The following is a 22,665-nucleotide window of genomic DNA, read 5'->3' as shown; positions in this document are numbered from 1 at the left end:
ACGACCTTTACCCAAGTGCTGCTGTTGAATAACCACAACCATACTTCAAATGCTGTCGGTTGGATGGTGACAATATAAATACAGGTTGTAAAGAAAAATATCCAATAATGTCTCTTATTAAACATGCTTATTCAGGTGCATTAGGTCACATACTGTATAGCTCGTATATCACATACTGTACTCTGTGTGAGTGTGTGTGTTTATCACAAAGCACCATGCTGATTGTTCTTTTTACTGGCGACCACTAGTAATCAACAAAAGAGCCTGTTTGCATTGTGCAAACACTGTATCTCAATTCTCCATATTCCTGCTGCTACTGCTTGATTGCAGCAGCAGCTGTGTGCGTGCGTGCGTGTGCGTGTGTGTGTGTGTGTTCTCCTCCCCACCTCATGGGGAGTATAATGAAGTAAGTTACCCTTTAATCCATCCTCCTGGCACAATCAGATGCTGCATACTGAGCTTTTTCTGCCATGATGCCCAACTGGACAGCTGCTGCCATTAACCCTTGTGTTTGCAACTTTTATTTTGTCAGAGCTTTTCGGGGCAGTGTAATAAAGACGTAATACTTTGCTGCATCGTAACAGTTAAAACCCTAATTTTCACAAAATGATACAGCGGCAGTAAAATGAAAGAGGAATTATATGCTGGAATAAGTGACCGCGGGATACTTTTCCTCTCCCACAAGAAGCACAAAGAGAAAACTCACTGCTGCAGAAATTATGTTAGAGTTGTACTAACAGCTTCTGTATACCGTAGCTAAAATCACAAGAATAAAAATTCATTATCATCCATGTGTATGGAAGTGGCAGCCATCTTGATAAAACGCTGACCGCGCTCCTTCGGGCATATTTACAAGGTAAATAACGGCGAGACGAATGACTCTGCTGCAACAAGCGCTCAGTGTTCAGCATTCTTTCTGTCGAGCTCGTTGTGTAGGTGTTGAATACAGGACATGTGCCAGTCAACAAGACAACGGAGCATCTCTCTCCCTCTTAAAGCTCCCTGTCAGTAAGTGATTGAAATCAGTGCTGTGATAAGTGCCTTATAATAACCTAGACCAGCCCACACGCTCAGTCCCAGAATCAGGTGGCAGGTGGGCCGTGTGGGAGTAGCTGCAGACTGATCACTTTTGGGTCCAATTTGTGTGTGTGTGTGTGTCTGTGTGTGTGTGTGTGTGTGTGTGTGTGTGTGTGTGTGTGTGTGTGTGTGTGTGTGTGTGTGTGTGTGTGTGTATATGTTAAGGTGGCTTTAGTGGCAGCACAGATTGAATTCACTATTCACACAGAACTAAACAGATGGTTCTCATTTCTAGTTAATGCGCTTCTTGACTGTCATTACTAGCTAATGTTTCGGTTTCAACCGCCTCGGTGCAAATGGCAACAGCCTGGCTGCAAAAAAAAGCAACAGCTCTAAAGAATGTCCATTAGCAAGCTACAGGCGTGCACGGTGATCTGTCTATGCTGTATGTTCATAGGCTTCCGTGCCGTGGCCAACTGCGCCCTGACTGCGGGGTGTCAGGAGGGAGTCTGAGGTGCCGGCAGACCTGGTGCTGGTGCAGCGGCCCCTTGGGTTCCACCTGGTGTAGGACAGGGCCCCTCCCTCATGTGGCCTGAATACAATATGTGGGTAGTTCCTGGATTACAAAAGCACCGATGCTCTCATGTCATGCCATCGTGTACTGTACTGGCACAGACTGCCCTGGAACTCAGTCACGGCCAGGTCTAGGTTTGGGTACAGGTCCCCAGACACCATCTGACATTTCCATGTCCTCTTTTTCTGGGTTGAAGTTTAATATGCAATGCAATATGTAATCATATACTGTAATGACATGTATTAATAGAAATGACATAATCTTTTGAACACTTCATATTACACAGCCGCAAACAGCTTGAGAATGGAAAGCTTGAATTGTCCCAGTTATACCTGCCTGCATAATGTTTAGTATTAAGACGTTTACAAATTAAAATTCAAATAAGAATATTAAATAAAAGATGACAAAGGGAGCGTAATTACTGTACACACAGTCTGTGTATGACTCCTAAATATGCAAACGTCTTCCTGCCTGACAGTTCTTACTACTATATAATCGGTTCAGGTCAAGTGGTGGCAACGAGTCAAACAAGCAAGTGAATTGGAAATCAAGGGTGCAGACGCGTGCGTATGTGTGTGAGTGCAGGGTGTTTGGCAATGGTTTCGAAATTGAGAAGTAGTGAGCGAAATGACAGCCATACACACCCCGAAATGGACGGACAGAACACGAAAATGAGAGCTATTACAAAAAAATAGGTCGGTGGACGGATGATGTATGTGAGTGGATCAGGAGAGGAGGTGGAGGAGAGGTAAGATTAAAAGCTGGGAGATTGCACAGACAGAGGCCGATGTTCCCAGTGGCAGGAAAAATGCTGATATTAGTGTACGCGGCTACGAGGCCCCGGTTCGATTCAGCCTGTGCCGCGGGAGAGGGGTTGTTAGTTTGTCGTGGCTTTTCACTGCACGACATTTCCAATTTCCTGCTGACAAACAAGCTAACCTCGGAGAAAAACTCTCACTGTAGCGCACGTGAAATGTTGATTACGCAAAAGTGCGAATCCTAACGCTCCAATGTCTGCAGGAAGCACTTATTTCCAGCTCGCGACATTTTTAGCCGTTTAGCTTAGTGGCTGCGCGGGAGAGGTTTGCTGCCTTATTCATTACTTTCATACATTTCTGAACACGTCGCCTCTTGCGGGATTTTATTTTTTGAAAGTGTCTCTAAGGCCACGTTTAGACTGACAATAACCCCTACTTAAAAAAAAGCAGCCTCGTTATTTATTTTAGATGAAACGACAGCGATGCGACTCTGGAGGCGAAGAGATACAAAATGATAAACTAGACTTAAAACGATGTTTCATTAACTGGCAGCAACAGGCACCAGATTCGGTTTCCCGCTAAAAAAAAATGAAAGAATCTCAGGACTTTCACATTCGTAGACTTTAAAACAAACATTTTGGTTGTTTCAAAGCACATTTTTGAGGCTAAGAACAAAAAACAATACCAGGGTCAAACGCTGAGGAATGGGTCCTCATTCCGTATTGTCAAAATGATGAGTGTGTAAGTGAAACATTCGGGTGCGGGTGCGCTCGACCGCGCGTCTACCTGCATTCGTGCACTCGCCACAAGTCGACACAGGTGAACGGAGGCGCGCACTGGTTCTTTTTGCAGGAATCAGACGAGCACCCGAGGGAGAGGCCCTGGACGCTGATCTGGGAAACCCCATCTCGCGGCTGGCTGTCCATGGGCATGTAGCGGCCATTGAGGCGTAGGTCCCTCATGCAGCCTGTGGGAGGAAAACAGAGGGTTCACCCAAAGGCAGAACACACCGGCTCACGTACAAAAGACAAAGATTAGACTTGCATGAGCTTATCAACAAATTAACCAGGTTCTCTGCAGACATGTGTCTCCAGTTAAAGAGCCAGGCTGCTACATTCAGCGCTAATCAAGTCGGCCTTATTAAAGGGTGGGAGGGTATTAGGCAGCGAGCAAACAGTCAATCTGAACGACTGACAGGAGTCCAGCTGTGTTGGTGAGATGACGGATCAGAGCGTCTCCAGGAGAGCAGGCCTGCTGGGATGTCTGTCTGTGGAGGGCAGCGGTCAGTGCCTGCCTGAAGAAGGGCCAACTGAAGCAGATGAACAAGGTCACGGTCCCTGACACGTACAGGAAGTGAAGGGTCGCTGATGAGTCGCCCGCTGCCTCGGACTGACAGGTGTCTGAACCTGGAGTCCTGAACCTGAACCACTGTACTGCAGCTGTGTGCAGAGTTGTGGTCAGTGACAACAATGAGCCATCGGTCAAAGTCACTTAAAGGAAAAATGAAGCAGCAAACACAAAAACAAAGTATTATTACTGGGGTTCATGGCGAGCTAATATCTGTACAAGGTACAGTTGGACTCTAGATTGACACCAAAAGGGCTCAATCTTTCAGTGCAGACAAGATAGTTTGCCTTGCAGTGGCTCAAGTAGTGTTTAAACACCGACAATGACTCATTATGTCCAACTGGGTGTAAGAGAACAGCTAAGGTGCATTACCATGAGGCATCCGAGCCAATAAACTCCAGGGGGCCACACATTTTGCGGTGTTTATGCTCTTATCGCTAAATTGCTTGGTGTGTGTATTCAGTTAACATCTCATTCCCCTTCTGTCACAATTTAAAAAGACACACTCGCGAACGCGAGCGCAAACACTCGCGGCCACGCGCTCACACACACACCCTGCCAACATCTATTATGTCTGCCTCTTTTGAAGGGAAATGCTTTTAAAATCCATTTAATAAGCACATGAATTGTCTTTTACTGCCTGCGGCACAGCTGTCTGCACCTCTCACTGTCTCACTGACTCTCAGAAGCTTCAGCTCCCTCTCTCTCTCCTTTTATATCTTTGTCTCCCCATAGTTCTGACCTCTTCCTTTCTCTATTATCATATAGCATCTCTGTCTTGTTGCCTGGTTGTTTCGTATGTGTGTGTGTGTGTGTGTGTGTGTGTGTGTGTGTGTGTGTGTGTGTGTGTGTGTGTGTGTGTGTGTGTGTGTGTGTGTGTGTGTGTGTGTGTGTGTGTGGGGAGAGCAGGCCGGTGCGTTGTCAGTCAAAGGGCAGTTTAGCTGTAACTGCGCTACAGTTTGTCACAAAATCAATAGCTACAGCTCCAGAGTGCTGAGTTTTTGATTGCTAAGAGCTGAGCATCATAACGGGAATTAACTCAAAGTTAGCTGTAGTCTCCGTCAGCTTTGAAAGACACTGTCAGCTGCAAAAATCATGGTTCAGGTGGATTTTTAGAAGGACTTGTGATAACAGCAAACACGGAATGGCCCCCTCTGCATGTGCACCTATTGTGTGATTGATACAACTGCATTCATAGAGCCATTCCTCATAAACTTTACTCATAACCTTGCAAATTGATGTTGAGGTTTTCATCTCTTTTCCAATCTTAGATCACTAAACACACCTCTCATCTCTTCTCCTTTCATCCCTTTTGATGCAGATGCTTAGAAAACCCTCAAAGGGGACTCAGATTCAATCAGCCTTAATTTAAGTTAACTCTGCAAAGGCATGTGTGTGATTAATGTTGCTCAGCTTTATTATCATGAATAGTTTTATACGCTGCTATGTGTTTTGATAGGTTCTGTGTATTTTTGAGTAATGCTCTCATCAGGGCCAAGTCTCTATTGGAGAAGAGGTCACTCATTTCAGTGGGGATGAACATGCTGTTGGAATTAATTAGAAAACTACCACATCAGTCATTTTAAAACAACATATACTGTACAGTGTGGACACAAGCCTGATGTAGCCACAGTCATTATGATGGTAATATGCTGTCTATGATGCTTATGCTTTAGTTGATTGTTAAAACCCATGTGATGGATGAAAGTGTCAACAACCATTGGACTGACTGCATTCTACTGTTGGCTTTGTGTTTACAGCCAAGTTAGTCCAGTTTATTTATTTATTATGTTTGAAACCTAATTTTATACACAATTTATTTTTTGGGTACTAAACGTGCATGAAGGATTATCACTACTAGTAAGTGGGGTGTATGATACAGCCATACAACCATGTTGCACAACTTACGCTGCTTCAAGTCCATTTCTTGAATCAATGCACAAAAAATGCTCAACATAACCGACGCATTCATACAGAAAAAGAACTGTAAACGAAAAAATGCATCTGCACGGATGCTGACAGAACCAGGGTTATAGCACGCTCATGTGAGCGTGTTTGTGCTGCTTTCATGTTGTATGAGGTACAGATGCACAGATCACACTGAGCAACTCATGCATACTTATGCTGTAGTTCACCAGAGGACCACCTGCACACACACACACACACACACACACACACACACACACACACACACACACACACACACACACACACACACACACACACACACACACACACACACACACACACACACACACACACACACACCCGCCCTCTGAACAATGAAGATGCATTTGGCTGAATTAGCCATTAAACTGTCATATCAATCGTTCATTAAAAATCCAAACGTCTCTCTCGGAGCTGAGTGAATGGATGAAAGGAGCTATTTCTGGGTACACTTTTCAGGAGGAACACTCGTACAAGCGTCTCCCGTGCCCTGAATGACACGCCACCCTTTTCACTTCACCTCGTGACACGTCAGCGCCGCCGAACCCAGACAACACGGAGACAATGTGACGTTTAGTGCTGCTTTGATGGTGTTTGGATGGTGCCTTGCAAACATGCTTCACTGTTATGTTTCCCTATTGTCACTGCATGACCCATCAGTCCCCCAGTAAATGGAACACTGAGGTAGATAAATAATCTTGCGCGTCATAACCTCCATTCATGGCACAAAAGGTTCAGCAACAACAATGTCGCTCCGCCGCATTCATCTGCCTGAGACACGTAAGGATGTCTCTCATGAACGATGACTGAATTAATCTTTGATTTTTGTCCTTGAGAAATAAACGTATTACTGCCGGTTTGTACACAGGCCTCCAAAAGTGAGCACAAAGGACAATTATGAGCACAAACAAGGCAATTACTGGCATCATTTGCACCACCAGTAAATTAGCACAATTGGAATTGGCATTATAGTCAAATTATGTAGTAATTTGCATGCAGTACTTCCATTACTCTTATGTAATTGTTAAAGATTTACTATGACAAAAACGACAAAATGTTTTTCCACGTCTATAGTGAGTAACTGAAGAGATCTGAAACTTTCTCACACCCTTGATGTTGTTTTCTTTGATTTGGACTTTCACAGCATCATGACACTACTTACTGCTGGTACCACTGAGAGGCAGGTCTTCATGTTGTCCTGTGTCTAAAATGTTCAGTGGTCCAGTAACTTGCTGTGAATGCAAATTCATCAAATTATCTTGCGTTTTTGCTGTGAGCAATATTCAAGGCCATCATTGACTTTTGTCCCAAATTAAAGTGTCATCGTGAATGATGACTATTAGGTTTTTTGATCAATTACTCAAAGAAATTGGATTATTAATGTGGCAACCAGATGTGTGAATGCAACAGACAGCTGTGTATGTCAGATGAACTTTACAGTGTAACAGTAAAGTGCTTACAGAGACACAGGCATCATTCTGTCTTACTGTAGGAAAGAGCTTGTATATTTAACAGCCTTGAGCTGCTCCAACTGCTTCCATGCAAATCTCAATCTCTCATCATTCGGTCCAATTTCTTTTTAAGGATTGTCAGAAAATATTGACAGTTCAGTCAGCAACCTCACTAATAGACACCTGTAGCTGCTGTTGAGCAACATGTGCTGTTATCATCCACTATACCTTGAAAGCTGCTGTTGACTGCGGATGGAAAGACGTTTCCCAGGATCACCACAGCGGGGTCGATTATGATTTCGCGGCTTCGGCCGTGCGACCCCGTGACCTCCCGCTGCCCTCCCCCGCCGTCCAGTTGGAGCATCATCTCGTTGTCATGCCGATCTAGAAGGACCTCGTGCCATTCGCCGTTGTCGAGGCGGTAGGTGGGCAGGGTGAGGTTGTGGTCCCCATCGCCGAGGTTGTAGAAAACAGACAGAAGGCCCTGGAAGATCTGTGGTGACAGAAAACAGAACACCTCAACGGGTTTAGTATAAAACTGCCTCCAGTAGTTTGGTCTGAAATCAATAAATTATTAAAGGAGTCATATTTGCTTTATAGTTTTACAATAATTTGGCTACAGGTTTGAATTAAATTATCTCTCCCACAGTAGTTGTTAGCATTAGATTAATCTTTCAAACTAGTACTAATCATTGTTGTTCTTTTATATTTAATTCATTTTCAGCTTTCGCAGTATAAATGAGCATTAGCAAGACTGTTTTCAATGTCCAGGAGCGTCACTAAAATTCACTGACGCCTAGTTAGAATTTAGCTATGGGAAAATACTGGCAAAAGTGATAACAGTACAATAAAGAGAGGTTTTTTAACCATCTTAAATTGGTGGGAAGGTCTGAACAAGCAGGATGATTGTTATGAGCAATGGAAATTCCCTTAAAGATGAAGAATGAACTGAGTCAGGCATTAAGCGACTTCCAAACAATATCTACAGCTGCTTTAACACACCAACCTGATAGACTCTCAGCACTCAACTGGATAAAACCTTTAAAGACTTTAAAGTCACTGATCATCTAAAACACACCTTGACGTTCTCCAAAAACAAATTAACATTATACAAACACTACCAATCACCTACAGTGTGGCGGTGCTAGTGTGATCTTACTGGGTGCTTTGCTGCTGGAAACATGAATTTATTTTTGTACCAGGAAAGTGTGGTTGTAATTGATATTTCAAAACTCCATCATCACTTGCAAACACTGCAATGCTGTGAAATTAAAGTACATTTTGTACTGTACTGTATGTGTTACAACATATACATTGTGTAAAAACACTTCAGTCATCGGGAAATGCGAGTTCAACAAACGATGCACACTGTCAGCTTTGTGTAGAAAACGGCGCTGTGGCAGTTTCTGACACAAAACTGACAGTGATAATCATAAGCACACAACAAAGAACTAGAACATGTTGCTACCATGTTTCTTGTGGGTGTAGTGAGGCATGTACAGGCCTTTGTTTGCCAGCTGTCTCCCAGCAGAATGGAGCTGAGGACTATTCGGGTTTTGTGGCATAACTCCTCCAAAATTGCATTCGAAAGCGAGTCTCTGTACGGAAACCCGCTTTCCTGGGATTCGCCGTGAAACTCCCCGTGAACCGTGTTTCGAGGACTGTTCTCCTCTTCTGCAGCCGCCATCTGTTGACTTCAAGCAGAGCGATTCGCCGTACAAATCTACTTTGTGATGCTTTGAATGACATTCGGTTTGCTGGTTTTGGAAAGATGCAGACGCCTCGGCAGGAAGGATCTGAAACTCTCAGCCAATCACGTCGCAAACATCTGACGTGACACGATGCAGCACCTTTGGGAGCATGCGGGGGGAAACTGTGTTCAAGTGGAGAGAGAGAGCCCCAGGTTTTAAAGCTAATGGGGACCAGCCAAAAGAAAAGATTTCACTCGGTCTGCAAAGGACTGGATCAATAGGCCAATTTGGCCAGTTTGCTACACACGCTCCCCGGTGGTTTGCAAACACAGGCCAAATGAACTGATATTTCCACCATCTGATAGTGGAGTAATCTAATATCCACCTCCTTCATATATAACAAACACCAGTTCAACATAAGCATTCGACCCCCTTCACCGCCACGCCATCTCTCATCAACTAAGCAGTGGTGCTGGTTCGCCATATGATCACGCCGCACTTGTAGCAGGAGCGAGTTGTCATTTGTGCCGTTGCTCTGGGCCAAAAATAAATTTTAAATGAGGAAGTGTTCTGGTGGAGCTGACATTTTAACTCGCAATTTGTTGTACAAATTTGTACAAACATGCCCTGCTCTGAACACACACACACACACACACACGCACGCGCACACGCACACGCACACACACAGGTGTCTCGTTACTGAAGGACGTGTTTGTTTCTTAGAATAAGGTTGAAGCTAAGCTCAGGGTTCAGGTTACACATGTAGATGAACCCTGAGCATCACTGTGTTGGACCACAGTTACTATGTAAACGAGTGTCCTCAAAAGAACAACGCGCGTGAGACGCACGCACAGGAGACGCAGAATAAGTCCGACAGGGGTTCTGAGAGGGTCGTCCTCGTTTCAATTTCAAACCATTTCCTCCAAGTGTCCCACTGAGCATAATTTCCTCCCCTTCATCTTCCTGCGCCAGCGCTGCCATGCAAACAGAGGAAGACGAGGAGGGCAGAGAAGGAGAGACACGGATGGATGTGAAGGAGAAGCAGCTCCGCTCCATGTAATAAAGACAAGGCTTCGGGAGAAAACAAAACATATCTTGTCACCTCTCTAAACCTCTTCATTCATTTACTTCCTCTTCTGACACGTCTTTTCCGAACGTCTCCATTTTCCACTCATTCCCACGCCGATTCTTCTCCCCTTAAATCAAACGAGCAAAGCACCGGTCGGCTCCGAGGGTGTTTAGCTGGAGAACTGTGGCTCATTTCAAGGCTCTGTGATGAAGTATTAATTATATTTAGACTCTACTGGGGCAGCGCTTTTAAACCAGGCGCACTCGCAGCCACCTGATTTTACCCCCAATTAAAGCTGAGCGGAGCCGAGCAATTTGGCTCCTGCGCTGCTCCCTGGGTGGCGTGTGACTGACTGTGTTCCACGGCGACTCTGTGCAGGAGTGTCATAGGCAAGCGTGCGCGTGAGTGAGAGAGAGTGTGTGTGTGTGTGTGTGTGTGTGTGTGTGTGTGTGTGTGTGTGTGGCTCCGTTTTTGAGTCAACATTCCCACTGCAGGGACACTTGCATTTCCCTGGACGCCTCCCTCAACAGGCTGCTCCTAATGCATCTGACGGCGTCGCAGGCGTGTGGAGAAGAATGTTAATCTACCCCCTTGTCATGTTTAAATAAGGGTGAGCTCTTCACTCATTGTACTCTGGAAACAAGCCCAGCGTTGTGCTTTGTACCAGTCGTACGACATTTCAAAGTCTTTCTTGTGTTTCTGTTGTGTGCAGGTGTTTGCTTCACAATCGGCGACCCTGCAGAACTCCAAGGAGCTAAACATGATCGAACCTCACAACAGGTGTCAACAGCATCTGTCAACAATAAGGCAGGAAAAAGTTACATACTCCACCTCTGAGGTCAATGCAAGCGATGACCCCTGGAGAAGTGAACGAGGGAGCACTTCGAGCTTATTTCATGAGAAAAAGGCGCCTGTTCCACAGCAGCGCTTCATCGATGCCGGCCTCATCCAGAGAGCAAAGACGAGGCTCAGTGCGTTCCCCAACATGAGCACAACCACCTCAGTGATGAGAGCGCAGGTGTCTTTAATATTGCAGCTTCTGCCTTCTGGCGCTCAGACGCCGACGCCCGATGAAGATCTCCGTCGGAGCCGAGCAGAATATTCGGCTGGGAGCCGTCTTCACATATTCAGTTTGACCTTTTGTGTCTGAAAGACGTCTGTTTTAGCCAGAGTCCAGCGCTCCACACAAAGGCAATGCTAATGTTGTAGCCTGTGTTTTACAACAGTGGTGTCTCCCAGCTGTTTTGAAGCTGAATCCATGTTTCCAAGTTACATACAGGCCGTTGCTGCTGTTGTTGCCTGCTTAGCCGATGAGAGGGTGCAGGTCCTCGCATCCTCTGCAAACAATGTTTTCACACCAGCAGGTTCAGACTGTGTTCATGCATTTCATACATTTACTTACAACCAGGTTCGACCTCTTAACAGCTGATTTCACTGTTAAGCCTCGGTCACATCAGTGGGAGGGAAATGTATGCTGCGCTCCCTTCGAGGTGTTTGTCCAGATATCAACAATGATCTTGCTTAAAATTATCATATATCATATTTATATTATAAATGCATGATCTATTTCTGATAAATAAACCAATGCTTTTTTTTCTTGGATTTATGCAAATGTCACCCAGAGAGACACAAACAAAGTCAACATAACTCTTCCATACAAGCTCCAGTGAAGGCAGTAATATAATAGTGCCTAATAATAGCACAGGATATAATTGCTCCCTGCTGTTTATTACTGTAGCTAATGTTAATATTTAATATGTGCCTCTGGCTGTGGCAGGTAAGGCAGGCAATGAGAAGCCGGGTAACCTCCGGTTTCCCCAGTAAAGTGGCTCATGTCTAATTCTGAATTGTGACTCTGAAATTGGGATCCAAAGGAACGCGCCGGTCCTCATCCTTCCAGGAAGACGCGCGTGTCTGTGTTTGTTTCTCTTCAGAGCTTTCCCTCATTTCCAGACTGACTTTGAAAAGCTCCCACTAAGCTGAACTTTTTTCTCTCTCTTTAGTGAGGCCACAGCCACTCAAACATAACAGCGGCTTTTATACGTATTTCAAGTTCAGCTTTTCTACCTTGGGCTACAAAACAGAGAGAACACCAGGCCGGCAGCGGAATGAGGGAAATGGTACACAATCACCTGATTGTTAGCGTCGCCCTTGTATAATGGAAGCTTTTCTATGGAGGCGTGTAGATTTCGGGGGTAAAGGACACTATCGCAACTTCAACTGAACTTAATTTATTTTGCTTTACCAAAATAATCCCTTCAGCCACATGAACATCAGCTCCCACGTACAAAGAGCACAACAGACGAAGGGACATTCCTTCTTGTTGTTTTTAAGAAAATATTTGAAACACTTTGTCCTGGCAGGGATTGTTATTGATGGACGCGGATGGACAGAATAACAATATCCAGAATAGCTGGATGAAGTGGAATCTATAATAATCCTTCCACGCTAAGAAATGACTGATTGATTGTTGGATGCACGGTGTTTTGGTCATGGTCTCGCTTATTGGTGTAAAGAACTTTTACAAGTGCAAAGCAATTTGAGGTCTGGTGTCTATCAAGGCCAAAGAAAATGCTTCCATTAAATAATATTACCATAGAATGATGTTATTATGTTATTCAAAACATGTTGGCACCGAGGAAGCCATTCAGTCAGCCCCTGTGGCTGCACAGAAGCATTTGCAGTTAACATTTTCTCCAGTCGATCTTTTATTTTTCACTCACAGCTTTTACATTTGTTGTCCCTGTCGCGAGGAAGGAAGCGTTTCACTCCCGTTATTATTCAATTTACTTATGAAATGTTCTGCTTTTCTCAGATGAAGCCTTTTAGTGCGATGATTCAGTGTTCTCCCCTTCACTCGTCGTTCCAAGACAACGACTCTAAAAGCTGATGTTTGCAGATTCTGTCATATCAGCTCCTGGTTTCCTACTGTCTCTGTTACCAGGTTACTCCTGTCTCGCTCTCTCACCCTTCCTGGTTCTAATTCAGGCTTGTTTGGTTTTAATTTTGTCCTGCTGCTTGATCCTTGATCCATTGATGCTGAAGTTTGCACTTCTTGTACTATATGATGGGATCACAGTGTTGACCGATTGAGACAGAATCACTTCAAACCACTTGCAGAGTCCAGGACCTATTGACCAAACAAATATTTGTAGTGTAAACACTAATGCAGCCTGATGTGTGGACAAGGACGTCGCAGGTACTGTACAGTCAACAGTCACGTCATCGATGCAGGTTGTGGTGATTGTTTTGGCCGGACAAGGTGCCAGGTCCAGGCAGCCCCCAGGAACGTTAACGGTAAACAGACTGCAGTGGAGGAAAACCTCAACCAAAGGGGAGACGTGGACAGTGATGTGTCCCGTGGCCCATTGTGATCAGTTTTACAGCTTCTGCGCCTCACATTTCAAAGTCTAAGAATACTTGGTAGTGGAATTTCTTATCAGTTTTTAAGAACATGCATTCATATTTACCATCTTCAAATGTGCTTGTCTCATGTAAATAAGTAAACAAAGTGCACTTAAAGACACAAAGGTAGTAAAATATCCTTATTTATGAAAATGTTTGCTAAAATACTTCACGTCCTCGAAAGGACGACAAGCGCAGAATCACACCAAATGTTACGATCAATAATCTGTGTGTGTGTGTGTGTGTGTGGCGAGTGGGGGGGTCCTACAAACGTAACTAAGCATGTTGTTGGAATGCACCTCACACACAAACTGCAGAAACAAAGAGCTTCTCCTTTGCAGCCAGCCAAGAGTAACGCATACTAATTCCACCCTCTGATTAAAAGCAAACAACCATTACCGTGAAAAACCGATTCACAGGAAGCAACATGCTTATATTTCTATACTGCATGTGATCACACACAACGTTATCTGCTGCCTGCACTCGGGCATAAATGCACTATTTATAGAGGATGAATCGTGCGAGGCTGCTCTCCATGTGGTTACGCTGAGGAAGCGATGTGACATTTAAGGAGGAATTTTGGAGCTGAATGGCCAGGAAGCAGAGACAGATGGATGACAGATGGGGATAAGAGGAGAGAGGGTACCGTAACAGCAGCGGAGCTAAGGTATGGGATATTAATGATTATTTTAAGCATTGATGTTTGATCAATAACTGCTGTCACATCCATGGGTTTGGCCTGTTACTAGAAAGTGAGTTGGGTCTGGAAATGACTGGTTTGGTGCTGAGTTGGTGATCATTTGGGAGGACGCTGCCTAAAATAATATTTAACACAAGTCCAACCTTGCCCCACTCAGTCCCACCACGGTCCCGGCCCACTGTACCTCTAGTCGTATGTATTCCTGCAGCTTGGAGGTCAGATGGATTATGGTGCTGCTGTGCTTGCGGGTTCGGACCAGGACCTGCACCCATGTCCTTCGTGCTGGCAGCGAGGAGCCCAGCTTGTAGTGTACAAGACTGTGGCCATCGAAGGAGTATTCTGGCACCTCTGGGTTTGGGATACACACACACACACACACACACACACACACACACACACACACACACACACACACACACACACACACACACACACACACACACACACACACACACACACACACACACACACACACAGCAGTGAGACAGTGCTATATTTAAGAGTATGAAGAATTAAAGTTTTAAAAGCAAAACGTTAAACTGATCTTTTTAGAACATGCTTTAGGCAAATGGCAGCGAGTAACATAAACTAAAAGTCCTGTATGTGCTGGTGGCAGGATAGAATATGCAAAACACAAAGGATAGAATATGTATTTGTGGTTTAGCTTTGGTTATGCTTGGTTCCTCCTTTCTGAGACTCATATTCCCAGAAGTGGATTTTGTGCACGCCAGAGAGTCTAAACCTACTACACCTAAAGTGTTTCTCGAAGCTCCTCTTCCATCTCATGGCACATGCAAGTTAGATTCTCTTCAATCTACTGCCTCCGCACCTCTACCTCTGTCACCCGTCCATGTCGCTTTGACAAAGCTGAGAGGTCCATGAGATCCTCCTCGAAGGGAGTGTCATGTTGCGCATTCCTGGGCTTTTTGCAGTCATGCAATATGCAGATGAATGGCTGTGTATTCTCCAAACTTGATATTGTGTTTCACCTCTAACTGTGGTTTTAAGACCACAGTTAGTATGAGAATTGTTCGTATAATATCAGCATACTCAAGTTTACGTTTATCACCTCATTAAAACCGACTGTAGTTTGTTTGCTGCAGATAAGTGTGCTACATTTGCAGACTCCTTAAAGCTGTTCCTGAATATTAAAAGTCCCTCTTTTTTCAAATATCTCCCTTAAATCAACTTAACTCAGTTCATGACCTCCTGTTCAACCCATAATCACGGGCCCCAATATTATGTTGTTTTCTACTTTCGTTTTGCTGTCTTGTCTTGTTGCATCCAGGCACTTTGCATGAGCTTAAGAATGTGCTTCACTCATTAATAAATATGTAAAATGTATTAAGGATTATCCATGTTCCTTGTGCGAGTCAGGATTAAAATAGATGAATCAGTTTATAAATATAAAGTGATTCTTTCATTTATTCACTCAATTATTCATTGGACTCTTGTCTCCTGTTTGTTGTTTAGACACACGGCAGCGTTCACAGATGACTCCGAGGAGGAATCGCTGAGCATCGTATCGCAAAAGCATGTCAACAGGGATCTGCCTCAAAGCTGAGAAGGTGTAGGACTTTATACATTATTTACCTCTTTGCTCCATACTTTTGAATCTACGAAGTGAAACATTGTATTCTCGCACAATATGAGCATTTACATGAGCGCTAAGCCGAACGGCGAGTGCTGCAGTCAGCAGAAAGCGCCGCCGCGGTAGCACTCATCAATCTGGGGGATGCTGCTCCCTTAAAATGGAAACTTGGAGCAATAATAAAGAACCCTCCGAGGGTAAGGCGAGTACTTAACCTACATATGCATGGAGATAGAAATACAGTGGATCCTGCCTGCAGAGAGGAGGCTGTGAAGCAGAATTTATTGTGGACCATTAATGCAGAGGACGATAATAAACTGTAAGCGATCAACCTTGGTGTCTGTAGTCGACTAAAGTGTTTTCCTCTTATGTTACATGTTTACAAAACGGAAAGTTCCCACCTTTAATGTTTATGAGGACATAACAATAAATGATTGTCAGTTGTATTTAATATAGCCTCGAAGACTAAAGCTTTACATGGCAAATAAAAAAAAGACGTAGCGGCTTCACCCACTCTGCTTCCCTGAGGCTGAGAGAGAACAGCCTTTAATGTTCAAGTGTGTCTTTTTTATCCTTTTTTAATCCTGACGACCTGAACCCCATCGTGTTGTTTAGCAACTGTAGCTTGTAGATGGACTCATTAACATTGAGTTTGTGCATGATAACTATAATGTCCAGTAATGTCATATAAAGAAATAATGACCTTATCATAACTCACAGAAGGTTTCGAATGAGAGTCTTAAGACTCGTCTGCTCATCTCTTCATAATTATAGTCGGATTTTACAGCTTTGCTTAGTATTTTTTCTCTTTTAAACAGACTGCTTGGGGCTGTTTCAACTCTCATTTGGGAACAGTTCTACTGTCTGCTTGATCGGAGCTGGTGAAACCTTTTAAATGCATGCTGGGAAGTCGTATCCGGTGTAGAATGGTTTTTGACAAAGCTACGAGTTTCATTATTTCGTAATTTCTAGACACAGCATGCTTGACTTGCTTTTTATTTGAGCCTAATCTCAGGTCTGACATTGTCAAGTCTGATTTTACGAGAACTGGCGTTTTGTTAACTCAGTCAGTCACATCTACAGTCGCCGATTTAAATCTGTCATGTCCCTGTCAAATAAAGTGGAGGTCCAGAGTGTTTGTCTCACCCTCTTCACACTGGTGTCCAGTGTATCCCGGCACACACTGGCAACTGAAGGAGCCCCACTCGCCATGACAGCGACCACGGTGGCCACAGGACGGGAAGCCCATGTTGACACAGCTGCTATCGGTAGTCAGGCAGCCTGGAGAGCTGGAGTGTGAGTCAGCAGGGGAGCCCAAATCATACAGCTGAATGCAGGAGATAGAAAAAAAGGAGATGTGATAAATTTAGAGAAGATGAGAGAGATGTCAAGGTATGATGGATGGGAAGGTGGATGAAGGGGGAATGAGAATGGAGCACAAACAAAAGAACAAAAAGACAACACTATAGAATGAAAAGAGGAGGAAAAGGGGACAAAGAGGAGAGAATAGAAAAATAAACTTTTAAATGTGTTGACGAACGCCAGCCCGGGGTACACTGGCCTCATCTTGTTTTCTGCCCATCTTTCTTTTTCCTGTCTCCGCTCCAAACCCAAACACTGGAGCAATCTTCTGACAGACATGGCTGACTGCACAGAAAGCTGAAAGGACGAGTTAACCTAGAACGCCTAAATGTGTGTTCCTGACAAAAGCATGCCATAAATAACATTGCTATGTCCACTTTGTCTCTCTCTCTCTCTCTCTCTCTGCAAAGCCCCAAATGTTATGAGTACGGGTAGAACTGCAGAACTGACATAGAACTGCAAAGAGTCAGGGAAAGTTGACAGAAAGTCACACCACCAGGGAGCTGTTGATTGGCTCTGACCTCCAACAAAGAGGCATCTTATTGGTTGGTGACCTTTAAAGAGCCAGGGCTCCTCTGTTTACTGGGTTTGACCAGTCATGTTGATTGCTGAGGACTGAAACAGAGACATTAGCAATCAATGAGTTGGGGTGTCTGCAATTGATCTGGCTCAGTGTCACCGTGGTGTGTGTCTGGGGGTGTGTGCGTTGGTTGGTATGGAAGGCTGATAAATGAGTTGAATGCAAAACTACACCTGCTTTGCTCAAATGACAAATTGCAAATTCAGCTGAGAACAGTGTCACACCCCCACAGAGTCACCACGGGCTGCCCTATTTGCCTAGATTAATTTTAGATGCTGGTGTAAACCAGACTTCCCACAGGAGGTGAGAAACGAAACCCCACCAACATACAAAATACCAAAATATACAAGTCTGGGCGAGGTCGTTTTCATCTTTCACACTGCAGCACCTCTGATGAAGAACCGAAGTCTAACAGCACTAAATGGCAAATGTGGTTGGTTAGAATGAGCTGGGTTCTGATTCACTAGTTTTTAAGGTTTTCTATGCATTTGCATGTTAAACATTGACTCTAAATACAGCTTTAACACATGTGAATAGTATAACTGTACCTTTAATAACCAGAGGAAGAAAATGTGTCATGTTGATATGATGACCTTAGTCATTAGAAACGTTGCCTGTTACTGTAACTACAGCGCATAACATCTGGGCCACTGTTGTTTGTACTTTATACAGCAGTTCAGCAAAAATACAGCATATACTAAAAAAAGTTGTTTACACACATTTCCCAGAATTCATGTTTGTTTAAATGTCTTTGCAAAGTGAACTTGAACAAAACACTGCTGTTATAACCCCCGTAAGCACAAACTTTTATACTTGCTGTTAAAGTGGAGAAACACTGTCAAAAGCATTGGAAAACTTAGAGCTGTAACCGAGGGTTGAAGGGGGAAAAGAAAAAGACCGAATAACGACATGACAAGTACGGAGAGAGTTAAAAACAGACATTGGTGAATGACATCCATGAGAAACAGGCCGAGCTGCGCACATCCAGAATAGAAACAGAAATATTAAACCAAAAATGTTCTCCTTGTCTCTTCTCCCAGTGCAGCCTCACGTTCACCCCTGCGTGGAGACAACTCTTGTTTTGTAACACATATTTGTATAGCCTTAATATTTCATTATTGTTAAAAATGAAGTAAGTTATGGGAAACAAACTTCTGCTAGAATGGGCTGAGAACTAACTAAAACAGCCTCACAGAGGTCCAGACTATTAACTGACTCCCTCTTCATACAGCAGACCAGGTGGAGCCCCGGAGGAACGTCTCCAAGACTCAGTAACTAGGATCAGGAATAACAAGACTCGCTGTATATAGTGAACTTATTATTCAGCTTATTAGTAAAACTGCAGGCCATCAGTTCCTGTCAGCAAGACTTCTACCTGCCCGGGAGAAGGCTGCTGCAGACCCAGGGCAGCCCCAGGTTCAGCACCACGGACAGCAGCTGTGACCAGTTTAGTCTTTATTCCATCAAATCAACCCAGTTTTTACACAAACCCATGCGTCATATTTGAATGTGTGAAATGCTGACGTGGTCTTATCATGCCTGACTCTGTGAGGCTTAAAAAAATGCAAATTAAAAAAAAAAGTTTCAAGTAGACACAGACAGACACCTAATCACAGAACTAGAAGTGTCAGACACATTTCCCGTATCACACGCTCTGCAGCCATAGCTACGAATATAACATATTAGCACACACTGTGATAATAAAGCAACACCACCACAGGGAGAGAAAAAAAAAATCATACAATGTCCATCAACATTATTAATCATCAGTACGCCTACTGTTGCTTGCTCTTTGGAGATTTATTATCCTGATGTCCACCCACACGCATCATGCAGTCATGCAGATTTCTCTCATTAGCACATAACGTTGGTGCAGCCTCCCGCTACATCTCCAGCTAAGGTGCCTCACACCAGCAACAAGCTTTTTAGCACTACAGCAGGGGAGACGTAAAAACTGCATGCATGTAATTCAACACTCAGCGACACAGTCCACTGAATGGACACAGCTTTGAATGTGGCCAGAAATTGACTTTTTATTCAACAGAACAGCTGATTTTATTAAAAATTACATGACTGTGTGGGTGAATGGAAGACTATCACTTTAGAGCAGCTGTGTTACTAAATGCTACAAATATTTAATCGTTTGTATACAGTAGAATAATCCATTGAGGCACCAGTCATACACACAAAATCTTGCTTGTAGTGATATTTATCTATTTAGTGCTTATGGGTAACCGTGTGAATTGTTTCTCTACAGAATGTGAATCAAACAAGCAACTGCCAACAAAACATTGATTTATCTTTTTTTAGTCATCTTGTCAGTCATTAAAACCATTTCTTGGTTGCTGCTGCTTAAAATATAGTTTACAGACTGTTCAAAACTACTTTATATATTGTTACAGTATAAGAACTGTTGATTCATTTCATTACACACACACACACACACACACACAGACAGACAGACAGACACACACACACACACACACACACACACAGACAGACAGACACACAGACACACACACACACACACACACACACACACACACACACACACACACACACACACAGACACACACACACACACACACACACACACACACACACACACACACACACACACGACTGGGGCTTATCGCTTTAGCGCTGCTGTGTTTAAATGAGCTTTAGTTACTGTGGTTCAAAATTAAATAAGTCCAATTCATATTGTAGCATTAAGAAATACATGCTCTTATTTTGAAATAGGAGAACAGCTGTTGTCAAAAATTCCTAAATTAAATGAATAATTAATCAGGTTAGGTGTGCACTTTGAGAGGAGTTAGTACATGAGAACCGACTCCTACATTAGTAGCAGTTGCTAATTTCTCTGGCCCAATTTGCAGGAGTCACTGCAGCCGTGTTCAGTGCAGCTGTAAGAGCTGCTATGGGCAAAAACAACTTGTCAAAGTTCTTGTTGCCTCCTACGAATGTGTCAGGAAGATGACAGTTGCTGCTGCCCTCCCACTTGCTTTCTTTGCACAGAGAACGCAAAAAACCCCTCCATAATTAGACGTTACGCACATCTGAATGCAGAGCACACTCTATATTTGGCGTAAATTAGGTCTAATGACAATGTAACTGCTGCATATGAAAAGAAGCAAACATTACGAAAATAAGACATTTTCACTGGCACCATATATCAAAGGCTTTCTCTTACAAAAGACAAAAATAACTTATTGCCTATCATTCACATATTTTTCTATTTTCATGGAAATACAGTATAAAAATATCCTAAAAAAGTGATCGGAACAAAATTTCTCACTTAGTCACAGTTGTATTTGACATAAACCTGAATCCAGCAGAAAATACAGTTTTGGTCAGAATTTCAGACTGTAGAAGGCAACTGGCTCACGATCGTCTGTCACGCCCGGGGCCTGTGTTCATGCAGACATTCTCTGGGTTTGGTTGGGGATGGACTTGGATTGTCATGGCAGAGCATGGAGCCCTTGACTTTTTAACTCAAACACAGGAGGAGAAGGTGACTTGAAAGTGTTGAGCAGAAATCAGTTTGGCCAGGAGTGAAACGACCCACGTTCCATTTCAGCCTTGAAGTGCATGCATGTAGCATTTGAAAGCACTTTCAGTTAAAAGCATGAAAGAAAAAAAACACCTCTCACTGTACATGGCACAAGGGCACCGGGAGCGTGGAAACCTGCTATTAATGTACTTATCAGCAGGAGCGCAGGTGGGAGCCTCGCACGCTGGCCCGCTAATCAGCGGCCGGGCCACGTGCTGTTTGCATGGGTGATGCTGTCACGTGTGCAGGCGCGTTACCTTGCTGTCCACCACCAGGTTGCGAATGCAGCCGGTGAAGTGTTTGTGCTGAAGTTGGGGGTAGATGTAAGGGATGTCCTCGTTCACGCCGCCGAGCTGGAGCACCTGGCTCATGTTGAGGTGTCTGGAGCGCAAGCAGCCAAAAGCAGCTGTCAGTAGCCGTCGACGGGACGCACAATAAGCACAGGAAATCACGAGACAACGTGCAGAGGGACGCTAACGCCACGCTGTTGGTTAAAATGAGCTCTTACAAAGTACACTTCCTGTCTGAGTAACATTTTAAATTGCAGCTTCACGATAACAAGAAAAATAATGTAGGAACTTCCTTATATTAGATCAGCAGGAGATAAAAAGAAGCAGTGGAGCTTGACTTTAATATACATAAAGTCAGTGTGTGTGTGTGTGTGTGTGTGTGTGGGTGGGTGCAGGTGTCTTTGTGTACCTGTCAGTGTTCGGTGTTACGCCCGTCACTTCACAGGAGGAGTGGTCTTCAGTAGTCAACCAGCTGCCGAGACCCTCCATCTCCTTCACCGCCGCCCCTGAGCAGCGATCCAGAGTGAAGCGCACTTCCTGCAGAGAGCACACAAACACCGGCGTGCAGTACAGAGCTAATGGCATCAGGGAAGGCAAATGCATTAATAAACCTCCTTATTTCTCTGCATTACAGTGAGTGCACCTCCTGATGATGTCAAGTGCTCTTTCCCCATTATTACTACAGTGGGAGCTGCCTCTCTGACTCACATTTCTGTCATTAGCGCATATTTCTCAGCTGCCGCTTGCTCCGTCTGAACCGAGCAAAAAAAAAAAAACAAAAAAAAAAAACAAGACGTCGTGTTTTGAAGCAGCGTGTTCCTATAAAGGTTATCAGTGCATTTCTGAGTAAACAAGGTAGTTAATCAAAAGCTTGGGAGTATTTTTTATTTACTGCTTAAATCTAATCAAAACTAAAAAAATGCTCGTCTTACGATCTACTTGATAACTCACTAACAGCTACTGTATGACATCATGCAAGTGGGTAATTTTAAGTAGATGGTCTTTTAAATCACAGCAAACTCTGTACAGTGTGTGAACGTTGGACCTTTATTATCTGGATGTAAAGATAAGAACGTTTGTGTACAATATGTTACAGCTTCAGTATAGTAATAAATCTGATGAGAATTATTAGTTTTCAAATAATAATACTAGTCAGACACGTTTAATGCTGTTTGGACTCTTCATTAAAAGCACTTTATTCATAATTAAATATTATGAATATATTTAGGTTTTGGCAAAAACGTTTAGGTTTTTAGCCTAAACGTACAGTACTGCAGTCATGAAAGCAGTACGGAATATGTTTTATTACTTTAAATGCCTTTTTGTACAC

General features: G+C 43.7%; 1 protein-coding gene across 1 annotated transcript in view; it reads right to left on the bottom strand.

Moving 5' to 3' along the window:
* si:ch211-186j3.6 (neural-cadherin) overlaps positions 1–22,665 on the bottom strand; it is a 190,521-nt gene that overhangs the window by 19,364 nt on the left and 148,492 nt on the right. The window contains 6 exon segments of the mRNA XM_029144225.3: positions 3,136–3,316; positions 7,323–7,587; positions 14,144–14,307; positions 16,697–16,877; positions 21,303–21,426; positions 21,745–21,872. Coding sequence (XP_029000058.1) covers positions 3,136–3,316; positions 7,323–7,587; positions 14,144–14,307; positions 16,697–16,877; positions 21,303–21,426; positions 21,745–21,872 — 1,043 coding nt within the window.

The sequence above is a fragment of the Betta splendens genome, chromosome 3, assembly GCF_900634795.4.
Source record: "Betta splendens chromosome 3, fBetSpl5.4, whole genome shotgun sequence".
NCBI lineage: Eukaryota > Metazoa > Chordata > Actinopteri > Anabantiformes > Osphronemidae > Betta > Betta splendens.
This window is presented reverse-complemented; position numbering and strand designations above follow the sequence as displayed.